The sequence below is a fragment of the Styela clava genome, chromosome 3 (assembly GCF_964204865.1).
Source record: "Styela clava chromosome 3, kaStyClav1.hap1.2, whole genome shotgun sequence".
Classification (NCBI taxonomy): domain Eukaryota; kingdom Metazoa; phylum Chordata; class Ascidiacea; order Stolidobranchia; family Styelidae; genus Styela; species Styela clava.
In genome coordinates this window covers 13,136,925-13,155,678 of record NC_135252.1, presented here as the reverse complement: position 1 = coordinate 13,155,678, position 18,754 = coordinate 13,136,925, and the positions used below count along the sequence as shown (strand labels likewise).

The 18,754-nt window shown below is 33.8% G+C and overlaps 1 protein-coding gene across 5 annotated transcripts; it reads right to left on the bottom strand.

Annotated features, from left to right (window-relative positions):
- Positions 1-288: 288 nt before the first annotated feature.
- On the bottom strand, positions 289-17,749 carry LOC120342508 (uncharacterized). 5 transcript variants are annotated; one of them, XM_078110857.1, is made up of 29 exons: positions 17,552-17,749; positions 15,265-15,529; positions 14,988-15,109; positions 14,402-14,618; positions 13,689-13,879; positions 12,988-13,098; positions 12,793-12,909; positions 11,657-11,773; positions 11,353-11,478; positions 11,050-11,172; positions 10,661-10,798; positions 10,367-10,468; positions 10,154-10,252; positions 8,517-8,618; positions 8,161-8,283; positions 7,563-7,664; positions 7,219-7,341; positions 6,629-6,730; positions 6,148-6,276; positions 5,832-5,933; positions 5,323-5,454; positions 4,325-4,426; positions 3,828-3,950; positions 2,611-2,727; positions 2,106-2,225; positions 1,801-1,920; positions 1,355-1,537; positions 934-1,044; positions 289-698 (listed from the first exon to the last, which is right to left on the bottom strand). In XM_078110857.1, the coding sequence occupies exons 1-29, from the start codon at positions 17,604-17,606 to the stop codon at positions 592-594; spliced, it is 3,681 nt and encodes a 1,226-aa protein (XP_077966983.1). In that variant the 5' UTR covers positions 17,607-17,749; the 3' UTR covers positions 289-591. The 5 variants fall into 5 exon arrangements, with proteins under 5 accessions (XP_077966983.1, XP_077966984.1, XP_077966985.1 ...); XM_078110858.1 differs by having other exon boundaries at positions 12,793-12,906; XM_078110859.1 differs by lacking the exon at positions 7,563-7,664.
- Between the last annotated feature and the right edge of the window lie 1,005 nt (positions 17,750-18,754).

Genomic DNA, 18,754 nt, shown 5'->3' with positions numbered 1-18,754 from the left:
TTCAAGTATTCATTTTCAGCATACTTTGGCAATACATCGAATTTAACTATATTTTCCCAGTTGCAATCTCTTGAATTTCAATGCTAGACAGACATATTGCATATCATCCGGCGACAATGCTCGTATCGCATTTTCTCGATTGTCGATGACTTCACATATGAAACGTAAAATCTGATGCAATCTGAAACAATTCCCGAAGCAATCATGCCAACTGGGTATACTTCCCTAAATGATGGCTGCCAGGAACAAGCTGTAGACAAAAGTTTGTCTAAGCATTTTAACTAAAGGCATTATGATCAACATTTATTGATAATATTCAACTACAACAAAAATTGTAAATTAATGCTTATAACCGGGGTGTCTTTACTATTACTGAGATCTTTATATTTCAGAACAAAAATACCATTTATATCACCACCCTACAAGTATGAGTATTTATTTTTATGTTAATGCAGTTGCAGTTGCAGTATATAATTACTAATGAGTAAATGAACGAATAATAAAATGAATGCAATGTATGAATTTCTAATACGATGCAAATGCTAAATTCCAGTATTATTTATCTGTCCAATCAAAATGGAAGCGATAAGTTTAGGGAGAGCAGCCTCCCTTTCCATCTGGGAAAAACCCATTGTTGCATCGGCAACTATTATTAGCACAACTTCCATTTGCTCCACAAAATTCAGCAGTGCAACCTCCTACAAAAAAGAAAACATTAGAATTTACTTTTTAGTTTTATTCTTTATTTATAATATATAAGATGATTAAAATTTTTATAATGTTAGCAATTGTTCTTGCATGATTCAGATTTCAAGTTACTCGGCTTAGTCCAGTGCATTCATAAATGAAATGCATTCTTTTTCTATCTATATATATACATATTGAAAGTCAGTACGATTCTTAATATGTAAATTTCTAGCATAATAATCATACTTTCGCATCTCGTTCCTGAGAAGGGGCTTCTACACTGACAAGAATAACCGTTTCCACTAACGCTACATACTCCTCCATTCAGGCATGGACTCGATTCACACGGACCAGAAGCTGAAAATGAGAATATTTTACAGAATTGTTGCAAAATACATCAAATACTACAATACTTAAGTTTTAAGTTCAAATACTCATTTATTACAAATTTAAAGTCGATTTATTTGAATGGCGGCTTTTTTTTGCCAGAGAGTTTAGGAATGTACTAAAAGATTATAATATATTGCCATTTTTGTCGGCTGTCGGCTGATTTATATATGTAACTGAAACGTTCTGTTAAAATTTATTTTTTGAATCATTAAAGCTAGATAAAAACAAGAAATACGAAATCAAATTTACTCATATAAATAACAATATTTGGCCGTACCCGGACAGCTACTTGGATCTCTGCAGGTCGAATCTGTCGAGCTTGTTTCTACCTGACCCGGTCTGCATACGCACGTAACACCTGGCCTGCAGCCAGCCGCACATGAAATGGAAGTACCTCGATTTTGACAAGTTTGTGGGCACATTGTTGGGCATGCGTTGAAAATTTTGTTTCCGGTACAGGCTGAAAGTATGATTGAAAATTTACTTTAGTTCTCAACGCTGATAATCGACGTCAGCATTATCTTCATAGTGAAGCATTCTGCTTTAAAATAGACCTTCAAGCTGCTTTTGACATTGTTAGTTTTTCTCTAAATATTATTTGTGAATTTATACTTGTTTTCACTTTTTGTAATTGTGCATATATTACTTCTTTTGTGTTTTTGAAATATGATATGAAAAAAAAAATTCTGAATTAACTGAAATCGACACCAGAAATCAACGTACCACTCGTGGGTCGTTGACAGCCTCTTTCGCCAGGTGGGGTTGGAACGAACCCATCCCTGCATACGCATCTTCCAGCTTTGCACTCCATGTTTCGTTCACATTGAACCCGGTCACAAGAAGCTGAAGTTCAAAGTTATATGAATATAATATTAGGTCTTAATAATGAGTGAAATTTTGAAACATTATGGGAACAAAATCAACAATTCAGGAGAAAAAAACATTAATAGATATATTACATATATGATATAGCAGTCCTATGTCAATGTGGTAAAATTTTATATTCATTGAAATATGCTGATACTTACTGACGGTAATTTGTTCGCACCCACCGCCTGATGGATCAGGTACGTGCCCTGACGCGCATTCACATCGATTATTCTGACATACCATGTTTTTGTCACATCTTGTGCCGCCACATCTAACAACTAAAAATATTTGAATAATATTTATTTTTAACTAATACAATCAAATGTATGCTTGTAACTTTATAGCATGCAAGACGCTGTTACGTAATTCAAAACCAAAAATCCATGCAATGCTATTGGTCACTATGATACTTTTTTCACAGCTATTGTCTTTCTTGTGTTAAGTTATAAGTGAAGTATATTTTTTAAAAAGTCTGAACCTTATTTAGAAATAGGATGAAAAGCCTATTTTCTGAAAATTTGCAAAGGTTTTTTTATAAACATCTGCAGATGCATATTGAAATATACCGAATATATATTTTGCTAGTTTCTAAGTGCGATGATATATAGGTCGATTGTGTATTTCTTTATTTATCAAAACAATATTTAATAACATATACATTACCAGGTGTCACGCATCCGTTTCCATTTGGATCTCTTATGAAGTTAGTTCTACAAAAGCAGTTACCATTCCTGCAATCCATATTTCTCCCGCAGGTAACTCCATCACATGGATCCGTTGCTGAATATAACAAAATGAGTGTTTTTTTTTAAGTCAATTCAGTGAAACTCAATTTTTTTCCAAGATCGTTTTTACAGTAATTTTGCAAAAGGAGATTGGCTCATGGCGTGTGCCTAATGCATTTGATGGAATTTTTTCTCTTTTGAACTATCCAGTAGGGAGCCAGCACCGAACAAAAAATCATCTCATTATTCAAGCTATTTTAAATAGCTTACTTCTGTTTTCTCGGATTGCATGAATCAAAATGTGTCGGGAGTTGTTTAGTTGTAGGCTAATGTTTAGCATTAAATAAGGCGGGGTTTTGATATAGATCCATGTTCTGATTTTGACGAAAAAATCTGGGTAGCCAATGAATTTATACCAATGATAAAAATTTGTGAAATTAATAAAGTAATTTCAATCAACTCATCCTGAATGAACGATGTATCTATTTCTAAAACACGAAAATATCCAATACTCCTTACTTCTCGTTGAAAAACATCTCACTTGTGATTTTTAAATTTATTGCTTCAAATTTTTTTTAGTCGGTTAATTAAATTGTTTTAGAAATTCTTAAATATTTCATGAATTGAATTAAATTTCATTTTAAAATTTGAATCGATTGGAAAACTCTCAACACAAAGGGGATTCAATATATCTTAGCACCATTAATCCATAGCAATCTAAAGTAAATATTTCATGTTCTATGCTTCGCCTCGAGGATTAATAAAGTATACAAAATAGGATAATGGTTAGTTTCAGTGTGTTAAAAGTGCTTTTTATATTCCAGATATAGGTAGATAATATAAAAAAACATATTGTGTGTTTTTAATTTGTAAAAACACAAAGAAAAAGAACTTTTTTGCTAATTCGGCGATAAAAACGTGAATTTTTGTATTCTTATGGTAAATGCATATTTTGAACATTCTTTATTTTGATCTTGTTTCATCTAACACGTTAATGTCTAAACATACTAACTTTCTATTGGGTGATGGACTTGAATGTTTTGTTTACAAATGAGGTAAATGGCCTGTTCTCTTATTAATTTTCATTTCAATTACTATCTGGTGGAACGGATGAATATACATCTGAAGGCCATAATGCGAATGCCTGCGACTCACTTGAAGGGACACATTCTCGGAATTCATTGAGTGTAAATCCTGCTTTGCAGAAACATCTTGGTCTACCAGACGTAGCTTCGCAGTCTTCGTTTTCTCCACAGAAATCTTCGCATACATCGAACGCTATAAATGAACAAAAGATTTGCCTAATATCATTGATGTGGCACTGGCATACCGTGTTTCATTAGCATAGAAGATTTCAACCATAACACGACTGTTCTCATGGACTAAATATGCGGCAAGCTCCATGGATAGTAAAACTATTGTTTATTCATTTATATCATGCGTTAACGCCGGGTTCTTGCATAACTCATGCTTCTACCTAAGCTACGATCAGAGCGAAATGGAAAGCGTCAAAATGTTTCCTCATTGCATCTCACTTAATTCTAATATAGGGAGTATCTATAACCAAAATGATGGGTTACAAAAAATGTATTTCTACACATAGGGTTGTTGATTGCTGTTGAATAAAAAGAATAAAGAATAAAAAGACGTACAAACACAGTTTCCTGAATCGTTTTCTCTAAATCCTGGCGAACATCGGCATCTTCCTCGAACACAGACACTATTATCTCCACAATCCAAAGTACTGCATGGATCTGTATTTGAGAAATTACGTAAAGAAATCATATTCGTGAAATAATACATTCAAGTATTTTTGCGAACATTTTTAGAAATACGGAATTGTAAAATTGGAATAACTTGATGGAACAATGTCTTTTAGGCAAATACAATATTGTTGATATGGTTGGGATCGATATGTATGAAGTTGTGCGGAATATTAGAAATGTTCAAGTCAAAAGTATAGAAACTGATTCTACAAACGAACATTTATTTATTCCTTAGGCTCCGTAGGCTTGGGTTCTTCCCATTTGTATCGGATTTTTCAAAGCTATTCAAATCATCAACCATTAGGCCCTGAAACTTCACTCGCGGATCTTCATTAGCGTATGCCTACGTTTTCTCAGCTATGTGGCCATGGTGCCAAAAATTTGTGAAAGTTTTATGAACGTGTGTATAGCAAAGGGTCAAATGCTAATACTAGATTACTATTTGCAGCCTTATCTTTTTCTTATGTAATTTTCACACAAAGCGTTCTCCAAAACTATTGATATATATGAATAAAATCGTTGTCAAGAAATTTACAATTGGATTTGAGGAATTTGCAAATTCAGCGCTTCAATTGATGACGTCGCCCTGCTACAGAAGAATTCAGCCTGCTTTTACGTTCTATTTTTGTTTTAAATTTTACCACTTTACTACCACCATGTACGGTCCAAACATCACAGGGAATTGTTCCAATACTGCCTTCTCTGGTAATACAGTGTTAATGTACTATGATGCGCAGTAAAGTTCGTAAGAATATAACGACACTTTTTGAATTGAAAAAATTATACACAAAATGTTTGCTTCTTGCAGTGTTGAAAACACATCTGTGTAGACTTACAAAATTAAAATACTTTACAACCATCCATATATTATCAAACCACCTTACCTGCAATACAACCAGATCCTCTTGGATTTCTGATGAAACCTGACATGCACTGGCATTCAGGCAAACCATCAGAATTGATTCGGCATTCTTCGTTTCTTCCGCATGGAGGAAAGTTGTCGCATAGACTTCCACCTGAGTTTTTACAAATAACACTTTTTCAAGATCAACCAATACTTAAATTTATTACAACCTGAAATAAGTCTTTATTACACGTCAGTGGAATTTGGTCCTTCCGCAGCGATCGAGAGTGTATATGTTTTTTTGTTATCAGTCAGCGTGACATTTGTTATAAAAAAATAATATGAACAAAATATTTTCTAGTGAGTCAAATTAATTTATCCAAAATGAAAAATATTGAGATTCCTATTTGATTACAAACCCCGCTTAAATCCAAATTTTCTACAAAGTACAGAAGATCGGCACATTTTTAAATATTTAGTTGAGATCAGGACGAACAGACGTCAGATTCTAATATTAGAGAGAATTATATTGTAACTCGTGATACTTACTGACGCATTGACCAGATTCATCTTTTCTTAATGGTGGCTGGCAGATACAATCTCCATTGATACACACGCTGTTGTCCGGACAAGATATTCCCGCGCACGCATCTGATTATAGCACAATAACAGTTGAAGAAACCACGAATTAGGACCCAGGCTTTTTTCATTACCATGATAAAATTTAATGTTGATATTGTGACATCACATTATGGGTTTGACAGTATTGACAGGAAATTTTGCTCAGAATGTCGCCCATTCGGTTAGACTTTGTTTATGAACCCACATATTTGTTCGGGTAAAAAAGTATGATATATAAACATACCTCTTATGCATCCAGGAGCATTAGTAGGGTTTCGTATAAAGCCAGGTAAACAAACGCATACTTGACCTTCCCCTCTAACTTGACACCTCATGTTTGTTGGGCATCTAAAACCTTCACATGGGCTTATTCCTGAAAAAAAAAGTTGTAACGACAAAATTGGAGAATTTCACATTGAATTGAACATTGAATATCGAAAAATCATTTCGTTGCAGAGATTAGGTTTAGAGAATTAAACTCTGCAAACAAACTGTGTACTTTTCGGTCTTTGGGGCTAGATTCTTGGCTCCATCATGATCTTATTTCGACCACGAGTCATCGGTTGAGAATGAGCTAATCTTCCCATACACTATCAACGGTTTAATTTGAAAATGCCTATGATTATTACTAAGTTATAGTTTAAAAAAAACGCCAGCATATTTTTGATGTTTGTTAATTAAAGCACATAAGTACTACATCACAAATAAGCATAAAACGGACTTACTTGTACATTCTCCATCTGCATTTTCTCTAAATCCAGATGCACACACGCAGTTTCCGTTATCGCAGACCTTGTTACCGGTGCATGTCACACCAGCGCAACGGTCTAAGTAATGAATCGAAGTGATAGAAAAATGAAGAGTTTAGATTTCGTAACCCTTTGACGAATGAACTCAAATTTTATCTATCCCCAAATGGAACTTTTTTTTCAATTTTTTGTGGTTTTACCAGAAATGGATTTGTGTAATTTTCATTTATTTGAATTTATACAAACTTAGCTTTTGGCTTGATAGTTCACGACTAAACAATTTTGAGGATCAATATTTAAAAGATATAATGAGTAATTTTATATATTTCTTTTTCCGATTTAGTTCAAGGTTGTTGGTATCCAAAATTATTTACACAAAGATAAAGCTGAACAGTTGTAGTATTGACGCACGATGGGAAGTAAAATCAATGATTCCTATTTTTTGTGTATATATTTAACAATATCTGAAACACTTTGGAGAAAAGCCTATACAGGCGTAAATCTTTATAACAAAACACATGCACTTTTTAACAAAGCGGCTATCAACACATATATAAAGTTATTACCTCTCGGTACGCATCCAGGTCCGACTGGATTGGGAATAAAATTAGGTAAACAGACGCACTGTCCAGTTCGCCTAACGCACCTCTGATTCCTTTCGCATGTAACTACGTCACAAGGGTTTATTCCTGAAAAAAAAATCGATACCTATTGAAAAATTGTATTTACTTTTAATAATATGTATCAAACCTATATTTCCACATATTTTCGTTTCTTAGCTTTATAAACTCGTTTTGGTACGTGTTGCAGTTATATATAAAAAAGACAGTTAGTAACTGTATGCTAAAATTAAAAAAAAACTTCATATTATTTAAAATAAAGCATTGACTGTGAAAATAAAATCATTTACTTGTACATTCTCCATCTGCATTTTCTCTAAATCCAGATGCACACACGCAGTTTCCGTTATCGCAGACCTTGTTACCGGTGCATGTCACACCAGCGCAACGGTCTGAGTAATGAATCGAAGTGGTAAAAAAAATGAAGAATTTAGATTTGGTAACCCTTTGACGAATGAACTCAAATTTTATCTATCCCCCAATGAAACTTTTTTTACAATTTTTTTGTGGTTTTACCAGAAATGGATTTGTGTAATTTTCATTTATTTGACTTTACACAAACTTAGCTTTTGGCTTGATAGTTCACGACTAAACAATTTTGAGGATCAATATTGAAAAGATATAATGAGTAATTTTTTCCTTTGCCGTTTTTAAATCAAGGTTGTTGGTATTCATTGGTATTATTTACACAAAGATAAAAACTGAACGTTAGTAGTATTGACGCCTATAAGAAGTAAAATCAATGATTCTTATTTTTTGTGATCAACTGTATATATTTAACAATATCTGAGAAACTTTGGAGAAAAGCCTATACAGCCTCAAACCTTTTCAACAAAACACATGCTTTTTATAACAAAACGGCTATCAACACATATATAAAGTTATTACCTCTCGGTACGCATCCAGGTCCGACTGGATTGGGAATAAAATTAGGTAAACAGACGCACTGTCCAGTTTGCCTAACGCACCTCTGATTCCTTTCGCATGTAACTCCATCACAAGGGTTTATTCCTGAAAAAAATCGATAACTATTGCAAAATTGTATTTACTTTCAAAAATATGTATCAAACCTATATTTCGACATATTTTCGTGCCTTAGCTTATAAACTCGTTTTGGTACTTGTTGCAGGTATATATATATATAATAAAAGACTGTTAGTGACTGCATGCTAAAGAAATGCTAAGAAAAAAACTTCATATTATTTAAAATAGAGCGTTGACTGTGGAAAAAAAAATTCATTTACTTATGCATTCTCCGTCTGAGTTTTTAGAAAATCCAGAATCGCACACGCAGTTTCCATTACTACAGGCACTGTTATCTGGACAAGTAACACCGTCACATGGACCTGTAAAACATATCGAAAATTGCGTTAAACGAGGCAAAAATGCTCATTATTTTAGCAGATTGTAAGATTACGCATTATAAAAACACAATGGAATATTCGTATAATTTTTGGAAAATGCCTAATATTGTATGAACATTGATGGTAAAAATTGCTTTTGTGAATCCTCCATTTTGAATTCATCGCGAAAAGTGGAATAGAAATCAAGAAGATCCATGTTTATTCAACGATGATCTCATTTTTTTTTTTTTTATAATATCATGATTATGTAGACCAGCGTGGTCCACACCCAGGCCCGCGGGCTCATTGTCTGTGGCCCGCGGACTCATTGTCTGTGACCCGCGTCGCATTACGAGAATATTAAAAAAAATCGCATTTGGTGTTGTTTCGTCATAAAAATAACCCCAAAAAATATTTCGACAAATTGTTACATCAATAATGTCATTGAATTGACTAGTGTTATGGCTAGGCAGTCTAAATTGTTATCTTGCTTTCTACCTTTTTGGTCGGAAATATATATCCTACCAATTTTGGCATCATAGAAAACTAAAAATCGAATCCGGATTTTATTAGCCTAGGTTGGCTATGCCTGATAACTGAACGTTAATGTTATGGCCTAATAATATAATCCATGCCGGCTTTTTTGCAACCAGCCTAAACAGTATTTTAAAAAATGCTGCATATCAGAAAATTTTGTAATTACCCTTCCGTACCTCACAATTGGTAATCGATCAATCTGCAGTTTTTTGTAAGTTATTTTGTAAACATGAGTTTGAAAAGAAAGCTGACGAATTCAAACAGATTTTTAACTGGATGGGTGAGGAATAATAAATACCACAATGCTTGCTTGATATGTAGGCAAGTCGTGTCGGTCGGTGACAAAGGAATATAATTCAAAACAGAATTTTAGAATCGTGTGAGCAATGAGCATTTTCCAAAGTTAAGATTTTGGTGGTTTGAAGATTTCATCGATGTTCGAAAGCACTTAGATTTTCGGAAGCGCTTTTTCCGTTCTGAATAGCTTGAAATCTTACACTAAATGTAGATATGGAAAGACTTTTGCTGGTTTTAGTACGTGTTTTGGTATTTTTTGCATGTTCTAGCTTGATAAATGACAATGCGTTCAATGCGTTTGCACAATAAAAGTGTTTGTTTTTTATTGCACAGTTCACCTATTCCTGGCACTATTGTGGCCCGCGAACAATGCAAAAATAATTTTGTTCCCGCCGAAGCCGACAGCTTTGGACCACCCTGAATTGTAAACATTGACGTTTATATTAAGCCCACCGTGAGCCATTGGTCACCTTCAGACTTCAAACCTGACTCGAGTGATAATTGTTGTGTATAATGGAGAGCTATGCTGAACAATCTTTTAGCTAGGAGGATAGTTGTTGCGAATTATAAGTAAAATGATATAAGTCATCTTATAATGTGATTGAAGGTGATTGAAAATTCAAGTCTATCGCGATATAAATAGAGCGACCAAATAACTATCTGTATCAAATACGTAACCACTATAGGATTTATTATTGACTTACCAACACATCGTCTGTTAACTTCTACAAAACCTCTATCGCAAATACAACGCCCTCTTACGCATCTACCGTTTGGCCCACAATTAATGTTTTCGCAAGGATCTAAAAAAAAAAATTTTAGTTTCCTTTTTCAGATGCATTTCAGAATTAAACTATCATCAAGCAAGAAATTGTGATAAATAAATAAAAAAAAAAAAAAAAATTGGGATAACTTACCAACACAGCGTCCGTTTACTTTGCTATATCCCGGATTGCAAACACAGTTTCCGTTTCTGACACATCTACCGTGCGGACCGCAATCAACATTATCACACGGGTCTGTTATAAAAAAATATCTAAGTTCAACTGTGTGATTAAACACACTGTCCAACGCAACATACTTTTGGATAACTAATCGGATTGGATCAAGTCTCAAGCACTTTCGCGTTATAATTATCAGTCTGCACAAAGGTATGCCCTATCAATAATTAAGCTAAACTCGCAGTAGTTTTTATTTAACTTTCTACTCACCAGGACGCTTGCAGCCTACTCCATTCATTTCAGGGTCAGGAACATATCCAGCAATGCAAACGCAACCTGGTGCACCGAATTGATCGACTTTACACTCCATATATCTACCGCAACGGACAGTTGCACATGGATCAATTACTGTGGAAACAATAAGTCGTATCAAATGCTGGGTTTTAAATTAAACTGAATGTGTAAAAAGATAGATATGCGTTACATTAAACTGAATTTTCAATTATTCCACGACTCCTTCTTGAGGGTATAAGGGGGGAGGACGAAAACAAAATTGTGAGTGGTAAGTGGTTCATTTTCTATATTATCATACATTATGTATCATTTTTAACTCACCCCTTCATTTATTTAGTTTATCAAGAATAAGCAAAAAGTAATACCTTCTGGTTCACATTTGCCGCCTTTCCTGATATACCCAGGATTGCAAAAACAAACCGGCCGCCCCTGTCTCATTCTACATCTACCATTAGGCCCACAATTCGTTTGGCGACAATTGTTTGGCACTGCAATTTAAAGAATTACGTTATAATTAGAGTATTAAAAAAGAATATTCACAAATGACACATGAATGTTAATTGGAGTATTCATATTAATTCCACCGATATAATGAAACCGCGTCAATAGAAAACACTATTATATATAAAGCTGAAATAGCATTAAAATTTATAGTAATACCGACTCACTTCTGCATATTCCAGGAACAATTCTTTCGTAACCTTCCATACAAACACAAAACGGGGATCCTTCATATACAACACATTGTTCACCAACGCCACAAATCTTTCTCCGACATGGATCAGAAGATTGTTCTAAAAACAACTAAAACTTTTACAAAGATAAACTATAATTTCTGCAGTAAATATTCAAGTAGAGAAGAGAAATAAATAAGTGGGTATGAAAACAACGAGCTAAGGTAGTACAGAAGAACCAACAAGGACAAAGTCAGGGAATAAAGAAAAACGAAGCGACAGAATTGATGGGACTCACCACGACAAATACCGTTCCCATCTGGAACGTAACCTTCCATACAGACACATAATCCTGTTCGTTCGTCACAAGTTTTATATTGTCCTCCACAAAATATCAATGCGCATCTACTCAGCACTAAAATTGAACATCAGACATAAAGAGAGTGAATAAAATAAAAAATCACCAAATAATTGATAAAATCGTAAACCACTAAATTTATTTTTTATGGTGTATTTAGAGAAACGTCGAGCATCACTTTATTCATTGTACAACAAATCGGGGTATGCTATTTGGCAAAGATTTAAAAAAAATACCGACTCAGACTGCGGAAACATTTCACAGAAATTAGAATATTATTGTGTTTCTGCCTCTGTCAATTTAGAATATTGTCTAACCCAGGGGTCTCCAACACGCGGGCCGCATGCGGACCGCCAACCATTTTTTTTTTGCGTCCGCATCATGTTTGGCATTTTTCCACAAAAACTAAGATAGTACGACGTTCACTATTAGTAGGTTTTATCGCGTCATTTATCATCAAGAGTCCGACAAACTGTGAAAAGTGAAGCAAAATTCCCCCCTGTTGTCCACGTTCATGTTTTATAATTTTGTTATGATGCAATTATTATAGATGCGATAATTTTATTTCGCATGTTCATTGTGACGAAATAAACGAGTTTCGGTCACTCCATTGTGCCCGAAGAATGGTTTGCAAAGCTAATTGCACATTCACTTTGCATACCTGCAATTTTTGGCAGTTCTTATATTTGCGAGCAGTTATGAAAGCACTATGAAAGTTAGCAAGTCAGCCCTCCGCACACGACTAACGGACGAGCATTTGCATGCTGTCTTAAGACTAGCACACCAACGCAAAATAAGGCCAAACATCGAGATCAAATATCCAGCACAAGTGAATGAATATGTTTCATGTCTCGTTTGCTGTGAGATTCAAGTGTAATTTCAACACAATACATTCAGATACCCATTTTTATACCTGATTTCTTGGTTTGCGGCCCGCGTAGTCAATAAATTTTAAAAAGTGGCCCACGACATGTTTTGAGTTGGAGACCCCTGGTCTAACCCATTACGAATAAAAACCAATCAATGAAAAAGAATATTTTTTTTACAATTTCGATAAAAAAGTAACAAATACGTACTGACGCAATCACCGCGTGCATTCAAGACGTAGTTTTCCTTGCAGACGCAGTTTCCCGTATCTGGATCACACACTTTGTGTAAGCCACTGCAGAATCTGGCCCGGCATTTGTTTTCTTCTGTTTAAAAATACAGAATTTAAAAAAAAATAAAAGTGGAGATGGAGAGAAAACAGCAACAGCCTATTGACGTCTTACCAACACAAGTTCCTCGGTTATTTTTCTCATATCCCGGCCGACAAATGCATCTTCCAGTTGATGGGTCACATTGTTCATACGGACGCCAGCATTTCACATTTTTGCATTTATCTGCAGTAAAAATAGTGATAATACATAGCGATGCAGCCCATAAATACGGATGAACTGCAGGGAAAGCGTAAATTTGATGCTTAATCCACCATCCATATTTAATTAAGAAAGATGAGACAACTTGCAAAATGAAAATTTAAAAAAATTTTACTTAAAATTTTAGCACAGCGATAATATTCCTCTACGTGTTTGCTCCGTCGTTCAGAATACGGATTAATTTATCGATCCCGGGGCTAAATTAATGCTGTATTTATTTAATTTATGTAATATTTAATGTAATTTAATTAATGTAATATTTAATTAAGAAAGATGAGACAACTTGCAAAATAAAAATTTAAAAAAATTTTACTTAAAATTTTAGCACAGCAATAATATTCCTCTACGTGTTTGCTCCGTCGTTCAGAATACGGATTAATTTATCGAGCCCGGGGCTAAATTAATGCTGTATCACACCTCGTGTTCATTGAGGGCGCTCGAAACAAACCAAATACATGCTGAACTACCCACAAATATTGCGCAAACGTTAACAAAAATGACGCGTATGAGACAAAATCAATATGTGTACATGTAAATTAAAATAAAGTTCTCACCGTTAGAATATTTTTGAATACAAGTTTTTGTTGCAGCGAAAAGAGGCGATGAAGTTCGTACAATTTCCTTGAACGTTGTTGACAAACATGTAGGCGTACGAGGTGCTGTATTGAATGATGGATTCAAATAATGAATTGGACAATTTTCCATGTAGACATTTCCAGTAAAACGGTTGTACCGAGATGTGATTCTAAAACAAATTGTTAGCATTTGATTTAACTTTTTTGCCATACCGTGAAACACCAAACGAAACTGACCAACCCAGTAAATATAATGGAATAGCAATGGAGAGTCACAATAGTTTGCTGTAATTTTACATTGTTACATTGTACTCATGCACAATTATACTAATATATATATATATATATAGGACGTTTTTACCTATCAATTAGCAATGATTTTTCAGTTCATGTCGTAATAGAATCTCATATGTATGTTTTTATAATTCAGTTTAATTGATTAATAATTGGCTGTTGATGTACTTCCAGGACACATTGTAGTCTAATTTCTTAGATACTTGTGAAGATCTGTGGTGTTATGTTTGGTGAAATGCCTGTTGAAAAATAGTCTCGCACAGTGTAATTTAATACTTTCACCTTGCGCGTGTACTTTTCAAGAAAAAATACTTGTAGCACTTAAACGGTAAAGTGTTAGTTAATTATGCATTCCGGTATATTTCTTATACCAAATATCGTAAGAGCTCAATCAATACCTGCACTCAGAATAGTGATCGGATACAAAGTCATCAATGGACTTCTGGTTATATTCTTTCAATGAACCATACATTGCAATATTTTTTCTAGTTAAGAGATTATCTTCCACGCAAGATCCATATTCCTTTGTGGAAATTCCAAGACAAATATCAATTTTTAAGGTGGTTCGAGGACGTCCAGGTGACGCCACGCCACGTTTTCCACGGATAGGTGTTTCTAGAAAAGAAAATAATAAAAGGTAATAACAATCAAAAATACCACCGTATCCTCATTGCTTCAATTTCCAATCACTTTGGGGTTTATCAGGCTGTACAAGTTATGCATTCGAAACCACTACATGAATTGAAAATCGGGTTGGGAAATTATTTATGATATACTCATTTTTGTGGGCATTGTTTATATCTTCATTTACTGACACTTCTAAAATCTTCGAAATTTCCATCCGATGTCCAACGGGATTGTCATGTAAATGGCAGATAAGATTTTCTATTTATCGTAACAGAATAGGAACATCCATACCTTACCCTTTGTATGTTGCTGCAACGCTTTTTTATAAGAATATAATATGGAAATTATATCTCCTACCTTTCGACCAAGCATATTCTTGCATGCATTCCTTCGCTTTTGGAAGCAACTTTGAATCTAGAGCAACGAGCTTTTCAAAACGATTCTGCCAGCATTCAACAGGAATTTCGCGGTCATAGTTTCTGTAAAATAAGGTGGTTTATTGTTGCTTTCATTTAATTAATATTGGATTGTCTGGAAACACAAATTAAATTATATTTAATCCTATTAAAATGGTAAATCATTATTGAATTCTATGAATTCATAGACTCAAATTATTATTTTCAAATAAACTCACCGTTTACAAAACTGTTCGTCGGATGCAGAATACCATCTTGTATCACGAAGAACAAAATCAATAACGGCTCTCCACGATGAGAAAACACTTCCGGTTTTATCAAACAAACATGTAGTGAAAAAGTCGCTCAAAACATGGTCAACGTCGTGGGGGTTAGTTACCACGTGCCTTTTCTTTCTGCCTTGTGAATCCCCATCTTGATCGCCTTGGTCGCCATGTTCGGGGAACGCGTCTGGTGGATAATCTTTACTTGGCATTCGACACGCTGGAACATAGACGAGGAAAGTTAAAACTCGAAATATTGCTCATAAAAAATGTTACAACATCAACATAAAGAATTATTCGTCATATGCTCAATTTGGGAGTTGAAAAATTACAACACAGGGAAAATTTAATAATTTAATTTGGCGTACATTTTTAAAAATTAAAAAATATGTACATACGAAGCTATTTAATAAACGCTGTTCACAACATAAGAAACTGCTACCATCAATCTGAAATATTTCACTAGCTCGTGGTATTTCATATGCCATCCGAAATTTTTTCTAGTATGAGTGTCTCTTATTTCCGAATGAGTGCGCAAGAGATTGCTTTCATGTTATTTCAGAAAAATGTTGAGATACCACATTACATTTTAATTTTGAATTTACGAAATATTTATTCATAACAGCAGTGCCATTTCTTTTGTTCTCACAAATAATTTAAACCTATCTTGCGACAGTATTTAAACATTAATTTGTTAATTTAGAGAATTGAACTTCTAGATTAATATATTCTTATGATTCTAATGAAATGTAAGATTTTAAGTGAAGATGTAAACGTAAAAATGTCGAGATTTCGATGAATGTTTAGAAATGGATAGTTTTCCTATTTTCTGTAATCTACAATATCTTATATTTTTATTGACTAAGAACAATAGAGAAAACTATTAATGGACCGAATCACATTTCTATGCACCAAGAAAAAACGTTACTATTTTTGAATAGCTTGATATGGATAAAAACAAGTTAATGTCTGCAAGTGGAAAAGTTTATATGAAACTGTTGGAAACTTATAATCATGAAAGTTGGTATGTTTCATTGATAAAGAGTATTTCACGTACGTTCCATGCCTGGCAATAATATATTCGTTCGGAAATGTTTTTAGCATCGAAACCCTGTACTTTCCATTCAATACAGAAATCGAAAATTAAAATGACTCAATATGTTTTAATTAAATTTTGACATGAGATGAGTCACCGATTCGTCTCAAAATGCTCACGTCAAAATTAAAAATGTAACGAAAGCATTTACATGAAATGGCTTGAGGGCGAGTCTACATGAAAATTTCCGTATCGCGGTGGTTGTAAAACTATAAATAAATGCTTTTAAATATTAATGATGATATCATTATTTACCACAATATTTTAAGTAATATTAATTGATTACGATATTAATTATTTTATGAAGCATTTGAATCCGATCGATGGTAAACATCTTTAATCATGTTCAACTGACAATTCCATCTTCACTGAACACTGATTTTATTCTTTGATGCTCAATAATATTCATTCTTGTTGAAGCGCACGGATTGTGTTTAAAGGAGAGATTAATGGGTCTTTGTTACAACTTATCGTACTAAGTGTTGTTTGACAGAGTTTATTTATTTTTGCAAAATACGTTTGTTCTGAATGCCATTTTACGTGCATACGCTGACCATGTTTCTCATGTCCGTTGATTTATGGCCATCCTCTAATCAAAATACTAAAAGCTAGAGGAAGAAGATTCGATAAACCAAAAAATTTTCTCCATTCAAATTTTTTTCTTTTCTTATCTTTTAACAATAATTATCGTCATTCTCAGTGTAACTATTTTTCATTCGTGATGAATTGCGTCCGCAAGAAAAACTACGTCTCGAATGCACGATGGGAATGCGTCAGTACGTATCATCGTAAATTGGGCATTCAGTGTTGGATAATTTGTCGGAATTGTCAAAAAAAAAATTTCTTAATCGGTCGGTTTTTATCCGCAATGGCTAAGACAACATTCTAAATCAATAGAAGAAGAAGCACAATAATATTTTAATTTCTATGAAATGTTTCTGCATATTTACCTCAATAATTCTCCATATAAAAAACGCGCAAAAACAAATTTTTTTTGGCACAAATACCAAATAATGAACAATGTTATTAAACCAAAAGCAAACTTCATTCTTATTTTTGCGCAGGCAAATATTCGATAGATAATAATCATATCGAATAAATTGTCGTCCGGGCATTTTCAGATAAAAAACAAAAATGATAACTTACCTTCTACTCCCATAAAAACGAAACACACAAGCAGTAAGGTTTTTTGAAACCACATTTTTTGTATTTTACCAACTCAGTTCAAAATCTGACTGTTGTCTTCTGTTGTCAGTTGGTTAATAATTCAATTCGCACTGGCGTATATGCTGTCAAGTTCGATGACATATTTCATTTCGTTAATATACCTTCAGGCCTTCCTTAAGGCAGTAATATGTTGTTGTTTTGTTCACCACAGCCTTTACGTATTTAGTCATAGTATTATATTTGTGCACGATTAAATACCGAAATCAACCATGCATAAATCTTGTTTGCAACGTGTGAGGTAAATTGCTTTCTGTGGAAGTCATAGCCTATAATATTAACAAAATAAAAAACAACGAGCCGATACTTTTTAAATTCTCTCTATATGTCACTTCAAAACTTCAAATGAATGCCAAATGCTTAATTAATTAAAGATGGTCACAAACTTATTTAATTGGAATTGAAGTCTAGTGAATGTACTTCGTACTGAGACGTCACTTCGCATCCAAATCTAAGCAAAAACATTTTTCACGCGATTAAAAATTTCAATCTTCCTTTGTGCTCATTAAAATGCTAGCTTGATACATTGTAGTTTAAGCATGTTCTTAAGTTGAGTTTGGATTATTCTAAATGGGGCAAGTTATAAAAAAGTATTTGTAACTAAATTTGTATGAAATTGTTGCAAAGTCAGTTCCCGTCGGTTTTGAAAGAGTTTGCCGACACCAGCATGATGTGTGGTGTGAGCTAATTCTGACAAAGTCCGAAGAACTCTTAGATTTGTCTTGTCTTATTTTCTAATGCAGCACTGCATGCTATGTATAGCTTAAGTATGTTACTATTGTTTTTAATAAATATATAAAAAGCAACTCTGAAAAGCGCAAAGAAGTTAGATTTGGCGATATGGCCATTTTGTAATACAATAATACAATGATTTCGTGTATCGCTACTGTTGCGTAGATGTAATTAGAGAATCTTGGAGTTTGCTTGTCATTACCTAGTTTTTATCCTTGTGGTCACTAGAGAATATCTTTGCATTTTTTTCTAGTTTTGTTGAAACTGCGTCTTTGATTCAAGTCTTGCAGCGCACTAACACAAATGTATTTCTAGTTTTAATAACTGGAGGTATTGATATATTTGCGTGGAAGCTCGATAAAAAAATTTGGTACACCGCTCATTATTAGAATT